This window comes from Vicugna pacos, chromosome 10 (assembly GCF_048564905.1).
Source record: "Vicugna pacos chromosome 10, VicPac4, whole genome shotgun sequence".
Taxonomy (NCBI): Eukaryota; Metazoa; Chordata; class Mammalia; order Artiodactyla; family Camelidae; genus Vicugna; species Vicugna pacos.
In genome coordinates this window covers 40,986,291-41,000,562 of record NC_132996.1, presented here as the reverse complement: position 1 = coordinate 41,000,562, position 14,272 = coordinate 40,986,291, and the positions used below count along the sequence as shown (strand labels likewise).

The following is a 14,272-nucleotide window of genomic DNA, read 5'->3' as shown; positions in this document are numbered from 1 at the left end:
AGGTCGTAATCACAGGATATCCTGGCGCTTCCCAAAGCGACAAATCCCTAATGCACCTGTGAAGAAATGGTGACAACTCCTAGCTTGCCATATAGTGCTAATCTCTGCTACTATTTCCAACCTTGTCAAGTACTGGGTTGAACCAGATAAAAATGCCATTTTTGTGGGTAGAAAGGGGTTAAATACTGGCCATTTCACATGTACTACCTATTTTCAATATATTAGGAAGATACCTACCCCTAAAAGCTAAAATTACACTGCCAGGTGATGAGAAAACTAGAGCAATTTACAGTCACTGATAAAACATCAGCAAATTCTGAAACTCAGAATCAAATTTCTGTGTCTCGCAAAGGATCTCACAAGACTGATCAAGAAATATGTATGTGGGTATATATATATATATGTGTGGGTATATATATATGTATGTGTGTGCATGTATGTATGTATACATATATTTTATACATATTTTATATATGTGTGTGTGTGTATATATATATATATATATATATATATATATATATATATATATATGATATATAAAATATCAAGTCAGAAGAAACAGTCCATCCACAGGCTAACTCCTTAAAAGCCCTTTGCTTTAGTTCTATAGAATTTCTTCTGCACGATCCCCTTAGAGAAGCAGGATGAGGCCAGGGGAAGGCTTTCATTCCAAGCTGATTTATCTCAAAACTTCACATAAAAGGCAAGCACTAGTCACCCTTCACAACAGTAAAGGGAAACCCAGGTCACATGCCCCTCTCCTCTCCTCCTACCTTCTGGTCCCTTCAGGGGAAAGTGTGAGAAAGATGAGATTCTGGTCAGGTTCTGCCACCCCATCCAACTCTGCATGACTGTTCCCCTGTTCACACCAATGGGGCAATCTACTATGTAGGAAAAACCAGCTCATGTCACAGTGTCACCATCTGCACTGTGACCGAAGCCATTACTAAGAGGAAATTTTAATGGAGGAGAGGGAAACTGAGGGTTTTCCAGGACCAGAGGTTAAGTCTGGGGAACCATGGATTTCTCAGAGCTTCTTGGCTATCTTTGAACAAGGTACTTAATCTCCCCAAGCTTCACTTTTCTTTTCAGTAAAATGGGGTAAATTATCCCATTCTTGAAAGTCTATTGACTCCTCCCAAGAAATTAATATTTACAGTCTTAGAAAACACAGAACACTGGGCTAAATTCTTTTCCACATGTTATTATTTCACTTCATTTTTACCACTAACAAAGTAGATATTATCATCACTTTCCAGATGGGGAAATGGAGGGACAGAGTGTTTTAAGTGCCTTCCTAAAATCACAGTTATTAAATGGCAGAGTTGGAATTCGAACACTTGCTGGAAAGTGTTTTGTAAGCTACAAAACCTAGACAAACTTGAGGCATTAACAACCAAACAGCAAGAGCTTCACTGCTGTTGAGGAGAAAAATGACCACCTTGTTTCATCCTTTTCCTGGCCCTTCAGTAGTTAGTCAAGGCAAGTAATCAACCCATTCCAAACTAAATCCAATCTCTGCATCAGAAAGACAAAGGGCACTTCACAGAGGAAAGAGTGATTTCCCCCACATCCTTTTGGACATGCTTTATGGATGATACTTATGTTCTTTTACAGTGTTTGAAATCTTCTAGAGCAGGAATTATTTAAATCAATATAAACATTACAGGCATTATTTTGGTGTCAAAATAGTCCCATAACAGGGATTTTTCAAACCACCATGTGCCAGTGCTTAGGATTCCTGAGGAAGTTCATGTAAGTTCTTATAAGAATATGATAGTTTGGGGATCAAAACCCTCAAATATGTGCAGGGGCAGGCAGGTAAAAACTAACTAAAGAAGGTGGGTATAAGACAATAGGGGATGGTGGGGAGTCTGACTAAAACAGCCGACACTCACCTAAAGGGGGCAGCTGCTACCCAGTTTTAGCCAATTTTTGCCTGTGGGGTGCCAACTCAGTATTGCCCCCCCCCTTTTCTCTTCCTAAAAAAAGCTGGAAAATCATTTTTTTGTGAAGCTCATTGATTTTCATCTAACTGCTGGCAACTGTTTAGTTTTTGTTTTAAAAGGTCTTCTGGGACCTGAACTTAGCTTGTTGGTCACTGTCCTCCATCCTCTGCTTAAGTGAGCACACTGGTATTCATCTACTGACCGGTTCCCAACACACAGATGCCACAGGCTAACTAGCTATGCCTTACCAAACTGCCAACAGGAACTCCTAGCTAAGTTCTGGTTCATGGAAGGAAAAACCCCAAGAAACAAAAAACAAAGATGATATAAAAAACACCGCTTTGATGCTAGGCTGAAACATACGGACTCCATGAAGACATATGCAGGGAAGTGGATCCAAGCATGAAGCCAGATGGCTTTTATATAAACCACCATCTACATGGGTATAAATCACCATCCAATTTATCTTTCAACTCAAGAAGATCTGAAGCTATTTCCTCCCTACCCATCTTCACACTTGCTAAGCTCCTTAACCTTATTGAGCACATGTTGCCACTCATAATGCCTCAGTTTCAAAGTAGGTACAATGGGAATTTCTTCAGTAAACATTCACTGAGCATCCACCAGATGGCAGGTGGTAGGGACAGATGAGACCCCCTGCCCTCAAAGAAGTTAATGTCTGGTGGGATACAGGTGGTTGAGGACAACGTGCTAAAGGATTATTACCTCGATTTTTCAATGGAGGAAACCAAGGGTCACCAAGGTTAAGTGAGCTGGAAGAGACAGAGAAGGCACTTGCAGATTCCAAGACCACGGCCACGAACACAATTCAGATCCTATCAACTTAGAACGCACTATAGTTCTCAGACAAGAGGATATCTAAGGCATCCTCATATTTCCAAAAAGTAAACTGATGGGCTCATTTAAAATATTTAGTTAAACCTTATTGTGGTGATCATTTCACAATATATACAAATGTTGAATCATTATGCTTGTACACTTGATACTAATGTGAAGTTCTGTGCCAATTATACCTTAATTCAAAATAAATTTAGTTAAATTTAAATAAATCTTTCAGAGAGACAGTTCATTTTAAACATTTTAAAGAACTTTGCAAACTGATAGATGTTAATGTATGCTTGCACAGGTATATCCCTGAGACTTTTCTTACTCAACTCGAAGGCAAGGTTGGCAAAGTGAGGTCACCAGCCCAGCAGCATCAGCATTACCCAAGAGCTTCTTAAAAATGCAAAGTCTCGGCTTCTCCCTAGACCTGCCACGTCAGAAACTCTGCAGGTGAGACCAGCACTGTTTTAACAAGTCCTCCGGGTGATTCTCCTGCACATTAAAGCTGAAGAAGCACGGGTCGACGAGATCTTGCCAACCAAACCTTACTTCCCATATTAATGAAAATTACCTGTCATCGTGATGTCACTTCCACACACCTTCAGAACGAAGTGAAAACATAAAACTGAGAGAGGAGAGACTGGATAGGGGAGAATTTCTTGGCATAGGATGGCTCAAGTTTTTTGAGAGCATGTACAAGTACACAGTATATGTGATATATTAAAATTTGAGGAGTACCATCGCCCCACTCTCTGGGAAGCTCCTGGATGGCTGGACCATTTTTGTTTAGCTCATTCACCTAAGAAAGATTAGCTGAGTACTTCCAATGTAAATAGCACTAGGCCAGGCCTGGAAATGTGGAGATTTTTACTGAAATAAAAGATTAAAAAAAGTGGGGAGGGTATAGATCAGTGGTAGAATGAGTGTTTAGCATGCATGAGGTCCTGGGGGTTCAATCCCCAGTATCTCAATTAAAATATAAATAAATAAATAAATAAATAATAACCTAATCACCTCCCCTGCAATTTTTTAAGTAAAAAAAAGTTTTTAAAAAAAAATTTAAAGAATATGCTACACATACTACCAACCTTTGATGTGACTACTTAGCATATAAAATATGGGAAATCTCTCATAAAGTGTGCTTTTTAAACATCTTATTAATTACCAGGCAAACACACACCAATCGGGAAGCATAGTTCCTACTCATGAGCTTATATTCACATCTAAAATACCCGGTATCCGCTTCTAAATACTAGATACTCAGTAGCAGAGGCAGCCCACAGTATGGGCGCAGCCCTAGAAACTAAACGTGGATTTCTGTATTCCCTACACTTGCAGGCAATGGCTTGTGGTCAATGTACAGACGGAAAACTCTGAAGTGTTCTATCAAGGGAGGCAACTTCCAGCCCACTCAGAAACCAAGGGGCTCACAGGAGCAAAATGAGCCTCTGCTGTAAAGGCTCCAAAGAGCCCTCCTCCCGTCTAATACAGTTAGAGTCCTCCACCTGACGCCCAGCGCGCATTAGTTTCCTATTGCTGCTTTCACAAGTTACCACAAACTTTAGTGGCTTAAAACAACACAGAGTTATTATTTTACAGTTCTGAGGGGTCAGACGTCCAAAAGCAGCATCAGTGGGCAAAATCAAGGAGTCAGCAGGGCTGCCCCTATTCTGGAGGCTCAGGGGGAGAATCCGTTTCCTGGTCTTTTTGAGCTTTTGGAGGCCACCTGCGTTCCTTGGCTCATGGCCCATTCTTCCATTTTCAAAGCCAGCCAAATAACATCTTCCAGCCTCATTCTCTCTCATTCATGCTCTTTCTTTTTCCCTCCCTCTCTCCCTCTCTGACCCTGCTTCCAGGGTCACATTTTCTCTCTCACCTTCCTGCCTGTCTTAGAATGCTTGGGATCCCACTGGGCCTGCCCAGATAATCCGGGATAATCTTCCTATCTCAAAATCCTTAACCTAATCACCTCCGCAGAGTCCCCTTTGTCATTTAAGAGACCATATTCATAGGATTGAGGATTAGAATGTGGACATCGTTGGGGGTCCATTGTTCAGCCTACCATACTTTTTGAGTATGAAAAACCTTTCCAATGCACGTCAATAGTTAGGAAATATATGACTTGTAAACAGGGGAGGAATAATGGTCTAATAACATGCTCTCTTCATGAGCCAGGATGATGCCAGTGTTTTTAACACCATCTCTCATTCATCCCTGACAACCTTAGGTGGCAGCTTCCATAGTAAAGGGATACCCCCTTTACAGAGGAAGAAGATTTTTGGTAACTTGCCCAGCACACAGGCTCAGTATGCGAGACCCAAGTCCGCCTGACCCCAGAGTCTGTGCTTATTTTCCTTTACCCCAGATCTCCTGCCCATGACGCAGTGCCTCAGCCTAAAGCTCTATCCTTACCTTCACGAGCGGCTAGCATTACATATGTAATTTTTGTACCTCCGTGTCAATCGCTTTTCCTTCTCCAATCTATTTCCTCAAACGCAGACTAGCATAAGAGTTAAGGGAATGGATTCTAGAGCCAGGCCTGCAGGGTTCAAAGCCCAGTCTGTTACTCATTAGCTGTGTGACCTGAGGCAAGTTACAAAACCGCGCTCTGCTCCAGTTTCCTCATCTGTGCAATGGAAACCATAAAATTATCTGCTCTCGTAAAGTTTTATGAAGATAAAATCAGTTATAACATAGATAAAATGTCTAAAACATTGTTCCACTACTGTGTAAGCACTTGTATTATTATTATATAAAATACACTACACTAGTAGTATATAAGCATTTGCTATTATTATTATATAAAAACCTAGACAGAATCAGGCACAAAGGCAATAACCTAGGCTCCACAGTATGAAGGGAAAAGGACGAGAGGTTCCTTAACAGGACTCACATGTGGCCCCCGGCAGAGCACAGCTGATGGCACCAGAGTCAAAGTTCCCCACACCCTTTAATGGAATTAAGAAAACATATTTCTCACTCCACAGGGCTGTTATGAGAAGAAAATGAGTTAAAACATGTAAAGCATGAAGAACACTCATTATCATTTTTATTATCAATGTTAATCATCTCTGGTAGTTGTTAGGATGCCAAAAAATGCTTACCTTTTGGAACATAAAAGAACTCAGTAAACGAAAATTAGCTGCAAAGTCCTATCTGGGTCCCCTGAATTAACCAAGGAAGAAAGGAATTAAGAAAAGGAAGGATATTTCTAGAATAGTGCTAAATATCCATTTCTTAAACCCAATAAAGAACTTCCTAGTGAACACCCAGTGCTCAAATCACTGCTCAGTGGAAGATAATGGTACTAGAATAATGGTGTGTTACAATTCTCTAGCCCATGGACATGTCCAGGCCAGCTCCCTCTTTGGTCTTTTCATCTGTCTGTCTATCCATCCAACATTTATTAAACACCTACTATATGCCAGTCATCTAAGTGATAGGTGCTTAGATCCTTAGCTGAAAGTCATGGCATCTCCTTCAAGAAGACAATTCAACAAACCACCACAAAGAGCTTGTTATGAGACAGGCAGGCACAGGACACCTGGGGACACTAGGGACACCAGGTACACAATTATCTCAACTACTTGAGGTAACAGTTGACCTGAATGTTAAAGGTCACATTACCCAGGTGAGACAATCATCAGGTCTTCCTGGCAGACTGGATAGCATGCATCCAAGTATAAAGACATGAGAGTACAGGGCCCTCTTGGGACACCCCAAGTTCCAGTATGGCTGGGATAGATTTTGAGTGGCCAAGTGGTAGGAGATGATGGTAACCAGTGAAGTAACTAGTGAAGATGGTAAAGGCCCTTCTACTGTGTGCTCAAGAGTATGGAAAGGTAAATGGGGAGCCAGTGACAGTCTTGAACAGAGAGTGACCCAAGAGATAAGAGGCAGAGGTGGAGACTGCTGCCGTCCTTGAAGGAGAATATTGGCCAAAACAGAGGCAGTGACGCCAGATGTCACTTGAACAGGAAGCAGGGGATGCTTCCGGCCAGTCTTGGTCATGGACTCTCCACTTCGTTTTAAATTCTAAGGGTCCCGTGGGCTGTTTGCTCTTCATTCCACCTTGGTTCTGAAATGTGTGTGCCCCAGGGCCATGTAAAAATAGGTCCAAAGGCCCAGGGAAGAGGCAACCCAGCTGCCTAAGGCTCTCAGACACTCCCCAGGCATGTGGCCGGCTTTCTGGCAGCTGCTGGGAGGGCTCAGGGTCACTAGGGCTGGAAACCCGATTCTGTTACAGATGCCCCAGCTCCTGCCCACCCGCCCCCCAACCTCCAGCCCAGGAAGCTCTGTGGAGAAGGCAGTCAGAGGTACCTGGCACCCAGGCCCTTCCAGGGCTTCTCAAGAGGCTGCCATTCGCTAGGAGCCACCTGCCCCTTTTTCAGCTCTTGAGTTCCCATCCCCAGGTCAACTGAGGCCTTTCCCAGAAATATTCACTCTCCTCCCTTCTCGCTAAACCCCAGACAAACCCAGCTGGTTCTACTGTGTCCACAAATGAGAAATAAGGAGGGCAGGGAAGGGCGAGGTGGAGACTATTTTTATTAGACCCCTTTCCTGTTGCAAAAGCGAACATCACAGGCTCTCAAAATAGGCCAACTTGGGTTCCAGCTCCAACTCTGCCTCCGAGGTCAGTAGTCTGAGATAAAAAATAACCTTTTAAAGCCCAGTCTCCGCGTGCAAAATATAAATAATCGCACCCAGTCCTGGGGCTGTTCCTTCCCACATTTCCCAGGGGAGGAATTTCAAGTGGTGAGAGGCCAAGGGGATTATCCAGGGCCACACTGTCTAACCAACCCCTCCCTCAATGGTGGGCTGGCCATTCCTGAAACATCTGTTTCTTTAAGAATACTGCGGTACCTTGAAAAATCATCATCATATTAGGAGCTAACGTGGACCGTGTGCTGCCCCTGTGCCCAGCAGTGTGCGGGCACTGCATACAGGTTGCCTCGTGTATGCTGTAAAGCAACCCTGGGAGGAGGTACTACTAGTAACCCCATTAAAGAAACTGGTCCCCTGAGAGTCCAGGGAACATGCCTTGGGTCACAAGTAGCTGGACTCAAGAGCCCATGCTCTTAGCCCTGGTGTCCGGCACCCTGCAGAGGTCAGAAGTGACGATGGCCTAGTCGATGGGCTCTTTCCCTAGAGGAGACTTGGGAGAACCAGAGGAAAGAGAGCTGAAACCTGATGCCTGGGGAGGGGCTCCTAGGCTTCCTCACACTGTGTATTTTCAGGGGCTGCCTTCTGAAGGGGGGCTTCAGAGGCAAATGTGACAGTGGGGAGGGGGAGGGAAGCGGCAGGTGAAAGGGAGAGACTAAGACAGACCTGTCCTGGCTGCCTAACCCCATTTAGAGCAGTAATTCAGTTACAGCTTTCACATGTGGGCCTCCACGGATGATTTTATTTGGAACAGAAGTTTGAAAACCAATGTCCTGTCCTTCTGTGTCTACGTGCAAATTCCTATTGTTCTGGGAACTTAGGCGCGGGCTTTTTTCCATAGCCACTCGTGAAAGGACAGGCGGTGGAGCAGAGCTGAGCCCCAAGCAGAGGGGCCCCAAACATGGGGTCTGTGGAGCCCCTGGGGGCACATGGGCCCGCCTTGGGGAGCCATGATCTGCTCAGGCTGTGTGCAAAATTCCAGGGGATGTGTGATGGGGCGAGGGAGAGGGCCAGCACGTCCCCAAATACATAAGTGACTACTAAAACAAATCATCGTGACTGTAGGAACCGCCCTTCCCTGAGTACCGACCACACACTAGGAGGGCAGGGATGATAAGGTCACCCAACCGCACAGGGCTGTTGGGAGGATGAACTATGCGGACATCTGTGAAGCCTTTAGCGTGGCACCTGGCACACGGCAAGCACTCTGCGAGCGTCATGGTTTATTATTATCACCACCCGTTATTATCGCTTTTACGGCCTCATTAGTCCTCACAAAAACTTTATGAGGTACATATTATTATCAACCCCACTTTATAGAACAGGAAATAGAGGTTTCAAAAGATTAAATAATGAGCTGAAGGCCGCAGAAGAGCAGAGAAGGATCTCAAACTCGGCCTGCCTTGGATGCCCACTCCAGGCAGACCCTCAGTCTGGAAGGGCTGTGGGAAGAAGGCAGGAGCCCCCAGAGGCCTGGAGGAGGCAGGCAGCCAGCGCGCAGCACTGGGAGACCCCAGATGACCCAGGCTGGAGCCAGAGGGGAAAATAGGCCAGGCTTTCTGCTGAAAGGGCCGGTAGCCGGGCTAACTTTGTAGCTCTTCTCATCAGCAACACAAAGCCAAGCTGCTTAAAATAATAATGATTTAAAAAAAAAAAACCACCCCTTGCAGCATCCTTTCCTGGGCTCCAAAGCGAGAGCCATGTCTGGGAGTACAGTGGGATCAAGGCACGAGGCAGTGGCGGCCACAGCGCCCGCTGGCTGAGCTCCAAGCAATGTTTCTCCTTCCAAACACATACACAGCTTGGCTGAACACACCACTTGAAAGCCAAAAAGATGCCCCTGGGTTGCCATGGCAATGCTAAACAGACAAAACATCTTAACCAGCTCTGACGCAGACCCAAACTTATTTAAGGGCCAAACGGACAGACTAGGAGTGGGGTGGGGGAAGTGTTGTTCCAACAGCTCCATCTCCAAGGATTTGGCCCCCAAAACATCTAGGTCAGACTGAAACAGGGCAAAGAACTCCTTCAACACAAGCTGAGCTGGGCTTGCTCAGGAAAGGGGAGCCACGGCCAGGCCTCCATGCATTTTGGTCCAGATACAGTCCTGTTTCACGAGGGCCACGAGAGGGTGACAGTAGATGCCGCTGGTCCTGGCTCTGCCTCTCCCTGGGGGCAGCCCTCTGCTCCCAGGCACCCAGCTCTCTTTAAGGAAGCAGGGAGGAAGAGACTGGCCGAGAGCAGGCTCAGGAGGGTCAAGTGTACTCAGGGGTGTACACTGGCTCAGATATCTTAAAGCACTGTGTGGACACTGTGTTAGTGCTGGTATCCATAATGTTAACCACCACTTCCCACACCCCATGGTTGACCTTCCACCCATAGGAGTGGATCACCATGGATATTCTCCTGCAGAAAACTTCACTCTGGGCCTAATGAGGTCGGACCCTGAGATGCTGCCACCTGGGGAGTGAGGATGAGGCAGAAGGCTCATCCCAGGTCTGAACAGAATGCCATACCCACAGGGTCTGTCCTACTCTGGGCTCTTCCAGGTTCCATCCCTCATTTCAGACACAACAGGCCCAAGGCCAGAAGAGTCTCACCAGACATAGCTTTTGACACTTGGTAGGATCAATGAGAAAATGTCACAAAACCTTCCTCTGTATCTACCTAAGGATGTCATGGACCTTGCAATCTCCAGAAATGAGAATCCTCGTCCATCCATCATTCCCCGTGGCGAACCCTCTTGCCTTTCAAGACTCATGCCTTAGAAGTTTTTCTTAAATCTCCCCTGCCCAGGGTGGAATGGGCCCCCTGGGCCATGCACAGATGTCTGCGGGAGCCACTGCACTATTCTATTGTTCTAATTGTTCTCTGGTTTCCTGCCCAATCATCCCTGAGCTCCCTGAGGGCAGGGAGCCCAGCTTGTTTACCTGGGTATCCACCTGGCCTAGCCCAGTGGCCAGCATTGGTTATTAGTCTGTGAATGTTTGCTGATTGACAGGCCAAAAGGAAGCAGTGCCATGCCCATAAGGCTTATGCATCAAGGCCCCTGGAATTCTCTAGTTCACATGCCACAGGTGTCTGCTTTTACTTCCACCATCCTCTGGGAAGAGAGCAGGACTTGGAAGCAGAGCCTGGAGGGCAGGAGTTAGAGAATGGAGCTCTGGGCAGCCGTGGGTCTGGAGGAGGGGGATACATGAGGAGGGTGGGGGGAAGAAGGACCCAACTTGCAAAACCAAAGCACTCATGCCAACCCACCAATCAGCTAATGAAACAATTTGCCCCTTGAAACGGAAATAGTACCCATTCCTCCTACTCTGAAGCAAAATTGTTTCTCTTTGGTTCCATCGTTAAAGGGCCCTGAAGATGCTGTATTTTTAGGGTGTGAACACATTAACTCTATGCTGAGGATTTTCAATGGAGTCAGAGTTACCCTCCTAGCAGGTACTCTCCCTAATTCTCTTCTCCTTGTATGTCTTCTTTTTGCCAGCATGATGCCCTGCATACAACCTTCCCTTCCACTCTCCTCCAAACAGGCAATATTTAGCAAACAACAAATCTTTATCAATGGCTGCCCTAAGCCTCACTGGAAGTTTAACCTTCTAGGAATCTAGAAATGGCAGCTCACCCGCCATTCCATATTCCCAAATTATGCTTCCCACGAGCAGAGATGCTTTAACTCTGCACATGCTCACACATGCATACACAAAAGTGTCCTCTTAGCCAGAACAACACCTGTGCCCATCTGTAAGCACTTCCTGGGTGCCCCAGGTGAGCTCTGCCTTACGGATTTGACACTGTTTTGCGAGGTAGGTGACAGGACCATGGCCCTGTTGTCCTTATCATCATCTTTCTCATTTCCTACAGAACAGAATGACTGTGGAGGTTCTAACATTCTCCTCGACTCACATCCTGTACGCAGAACTTTTCTCTGCTACTTTTACCATCAGACTTTGTCTGCCTCCCCGCCCCTGGGCTGGAAATAATTACCACGGACAAATATAGGATTTTTATATTCCCGTGTTCTGAAATAACACAGCCCATGAAAAAAATTAACAATACTTCCATAGCTGAAAGGGTTATGGAAAACCCACAAAATTGCACTGATGCTCTGTAGCATTTATATACAACATTCACATAAACCACATTGGCACAGAAGAATCTAAGGTGATGGTATTATTTTATAAGCTTGAAAGTGGACTTTAATGACAAATACCTCCTCCAACAGAAAGTACCGAAAATACAAATGCACCAAACAGAATAAAAGGCTCACTGCCTTAAACCCTCAGTTCCACATACATGTTTTAATGGGCTGCGCCAAACACAACCATATCCATCCCAAGGGGAAAATACTACGTCTCTTTCATGTGAAGATGTGACTGCATATGTAAAATGCTTGCACTAAAATTAAATCTTCCATCTTCCAGATTTTCTCAATTATTAATACACCAGACAGCTGCAGGGGCTCTAGCAAAAATAGCAGCCAAGTTTTTCCAAACGTCAAAGCAGCCATGAGATGTCTGCATGGGGACTTTCCTACCAGAGGACTGGCTGCTCTCTGGAACAAACAAAAAGAACCAAAATCTCCAGTGAGAGAAACTTGTTTCTGAATGTAACATGAAAAAGACACACACCACCCCACCGCCATGCCACACACACTCACTCCTCTTTAGAAGAAGAAACTGTGTGCTTGAAAAAAACAAAAAGTTGACTGAGGGGAAAAAAGTTGACTAAAAAGGCTATCTCTTCAATTCATTAGGATAACAAACAGTTCAGAAAATTCAACAGTAAATCCAAAGAATGCCAGTCACTTCAGTGTGTTCTGGTATGAGGTATCCAATCGTGTCTACTCAAAGGGAGTGGGGTGATGACAGTAGAAAAACGAATTATGCCTGTTTTCTTTTTTTTTTTTAGATTTCTGGAAGCAAATTAACAACAACAACAACAAAAAGTTATCCTTCAGTTGCCATCTCCTAAACAGGTGGTAGCGTCATCTTGACAGACTCTGATAACATACACACTCTTCGTGGAAATATTCACATTCGAAAAGCATTTCAAAGGGGAAAACTAAGCACTCAGAGTATCACAATTCAACGGTTCCTGAACTCAATAGTGATCATGAATTTTTAATTCAAAGATTATGTGCAGGGCATCTAACAAGAATAGACTTTTTTTTTAAGCTGTAGTATCAGAGCTTAAGCACATCATACCAGAGAGAATGTCACTTGTCCAGGTTACACTGAGAATGGTCTGGATGAGATTGCACATTTCACATTTCCTGTCACAGTTCTGATTTCACATCATTCTAACCCTTAAAGCCAGTCAGATCACATGCCCCGATTTCTGGGCAGTATGATACCATCGCTTCGTCTGTGCCTCAGCACCATACACAGACAGAAACTGCTGTGGGTCTTCGAGGAAGGAGAAAGAGTCATATCAGCCCAAGACGTAAACCAGGTTATGTGTGCACCGGTTCTGCATAACTTGTTTCTAAGAAAAAGGACCGTATTTCATTTTCGCTGTCTCAACGATCCACATAAAAATCACAGCCATTTTTCAGTAAATGCCAACAAATGTCAGAGAAGCAGACCACGGCTATTTGGAAATGGCTGTTAGTTTCTTAATACAATCCCCTAGGGTAAGGCCTGTGGTGTGAATGTTTTCAAGATGGTCAATATCCTTCAGAGGCAGGGCTTACTAACATAACACAAACACCCACTGCCCGTGGACGACTTACCATTTGCGATCTGTTCTTCGGACAGCCATTGATGTCTTCAATCTTTTCATTTGCTGAAAAAAGAAACACAAGTCAGAAAAATAATCATCACTTTGAGAAGTGATGTTCAGGACCCTTGAGGCCAAGCAAATCCTAAGGCCCATACTGGGGTCTGTCCAACCAAACACAGGCATGTGAAACACTGAGACGCATCTCGCAAGCTTCAGGACTTACTCATCAAGCCGCCATCCTCCAGGGACAGCTGGGGCAAGGTCGCTGTCATTCAAGGCAGAGACAACTGCATTGACGACAGTCTTGGAGGTTTGGGGCATCGCGGAAATGTTTGGAGACTGGTAAACAGACTGAGCTGTGACTGTGCTTTAGGCTCTTAAAGGCAACTGCAACTTCCCCACAGAAGATGGGGGGTTTCAAAGTGGATCAGTCCAGGCACAACTCAGCTCCTGGGGACAAAAGCCACAGATGATAGCAACCCACCCCCTCTTTAGCCGGAAATAGTAAGATGGCTTTTGTTTGCCCTAATCCTATTCTCAAAGTGATGACAAGTGGAAAAACAAGATTTTAAAAATGGGACATCCATGCTAAGTCCAAATGAGATCTGAAACACACACTACTGAAGTCATAGTAACACCTAGCTACTTAGAGAAGTGGTAGAAAGAGGTTGCACTGAATTAGCTGGAACTCAAATAGCAGAACAGGCAAGAAAGGCACATCGCCCATGGTGAATGTGCTTCATCTTAAGTATGGAAAAATCCTTGCAAGACACATCCTGGGACACCTGATTTGCAACTGCAGTGCGACAAGAAAGGCAAGAAAGTGTGTGCGTAGTGGCTTATGTGACCCAGTTTAAAGCCCAGCTCCACAGCTTCTTAGCTGTGTGATCTCAGCTGTGTAACATAACCTCTCTGGGCCACAGTTTCCTCATCTATAACAGAGTTAATACTACCTACTTCATAAGAGGAATGGTGAGAAGATTATATGACGCCAGTAAAATGCTTAGTGTGATGCCCAGCACACAGTGAGTGTTCTACGTATAGTAGCTCTCATTAACCCCAAAATTTATGTTCTCATCAGCTGCGTC

At 44.9% G+C, this 14,272-nt stretch overlaps 1 protein-coding gene across 10 annotated transcripts in view; it reads right to left on the bottom strand.

Moving 5' to 3' along the window:
- The window catches only part of NAV2 (neuron navigator 2), a 773,977-nt gene that overhangs the window by 230,381 nt on the left and 529,324 nt on the right, over window positions 1-14,272 (bottom strand). For all 10 annotated transcript variants that reach the window (XR_012076623.1, XM_031681096.2, XM_072969658.1 and 7 more), the window contains one exon: window positions 13,195-13,247. Coding sequence is in view for 9 of the 10 variants with exons in the window: in XM_031681096.2 (XP_031536956.1) it covers window positions 13,195-13,247 (53 nt within the window). In the remaining variant the exon portion in view is untranslated. The remainder of the gene's footprint in view (window positions 1-13,194; window positions 13,248-14,272) is intronic.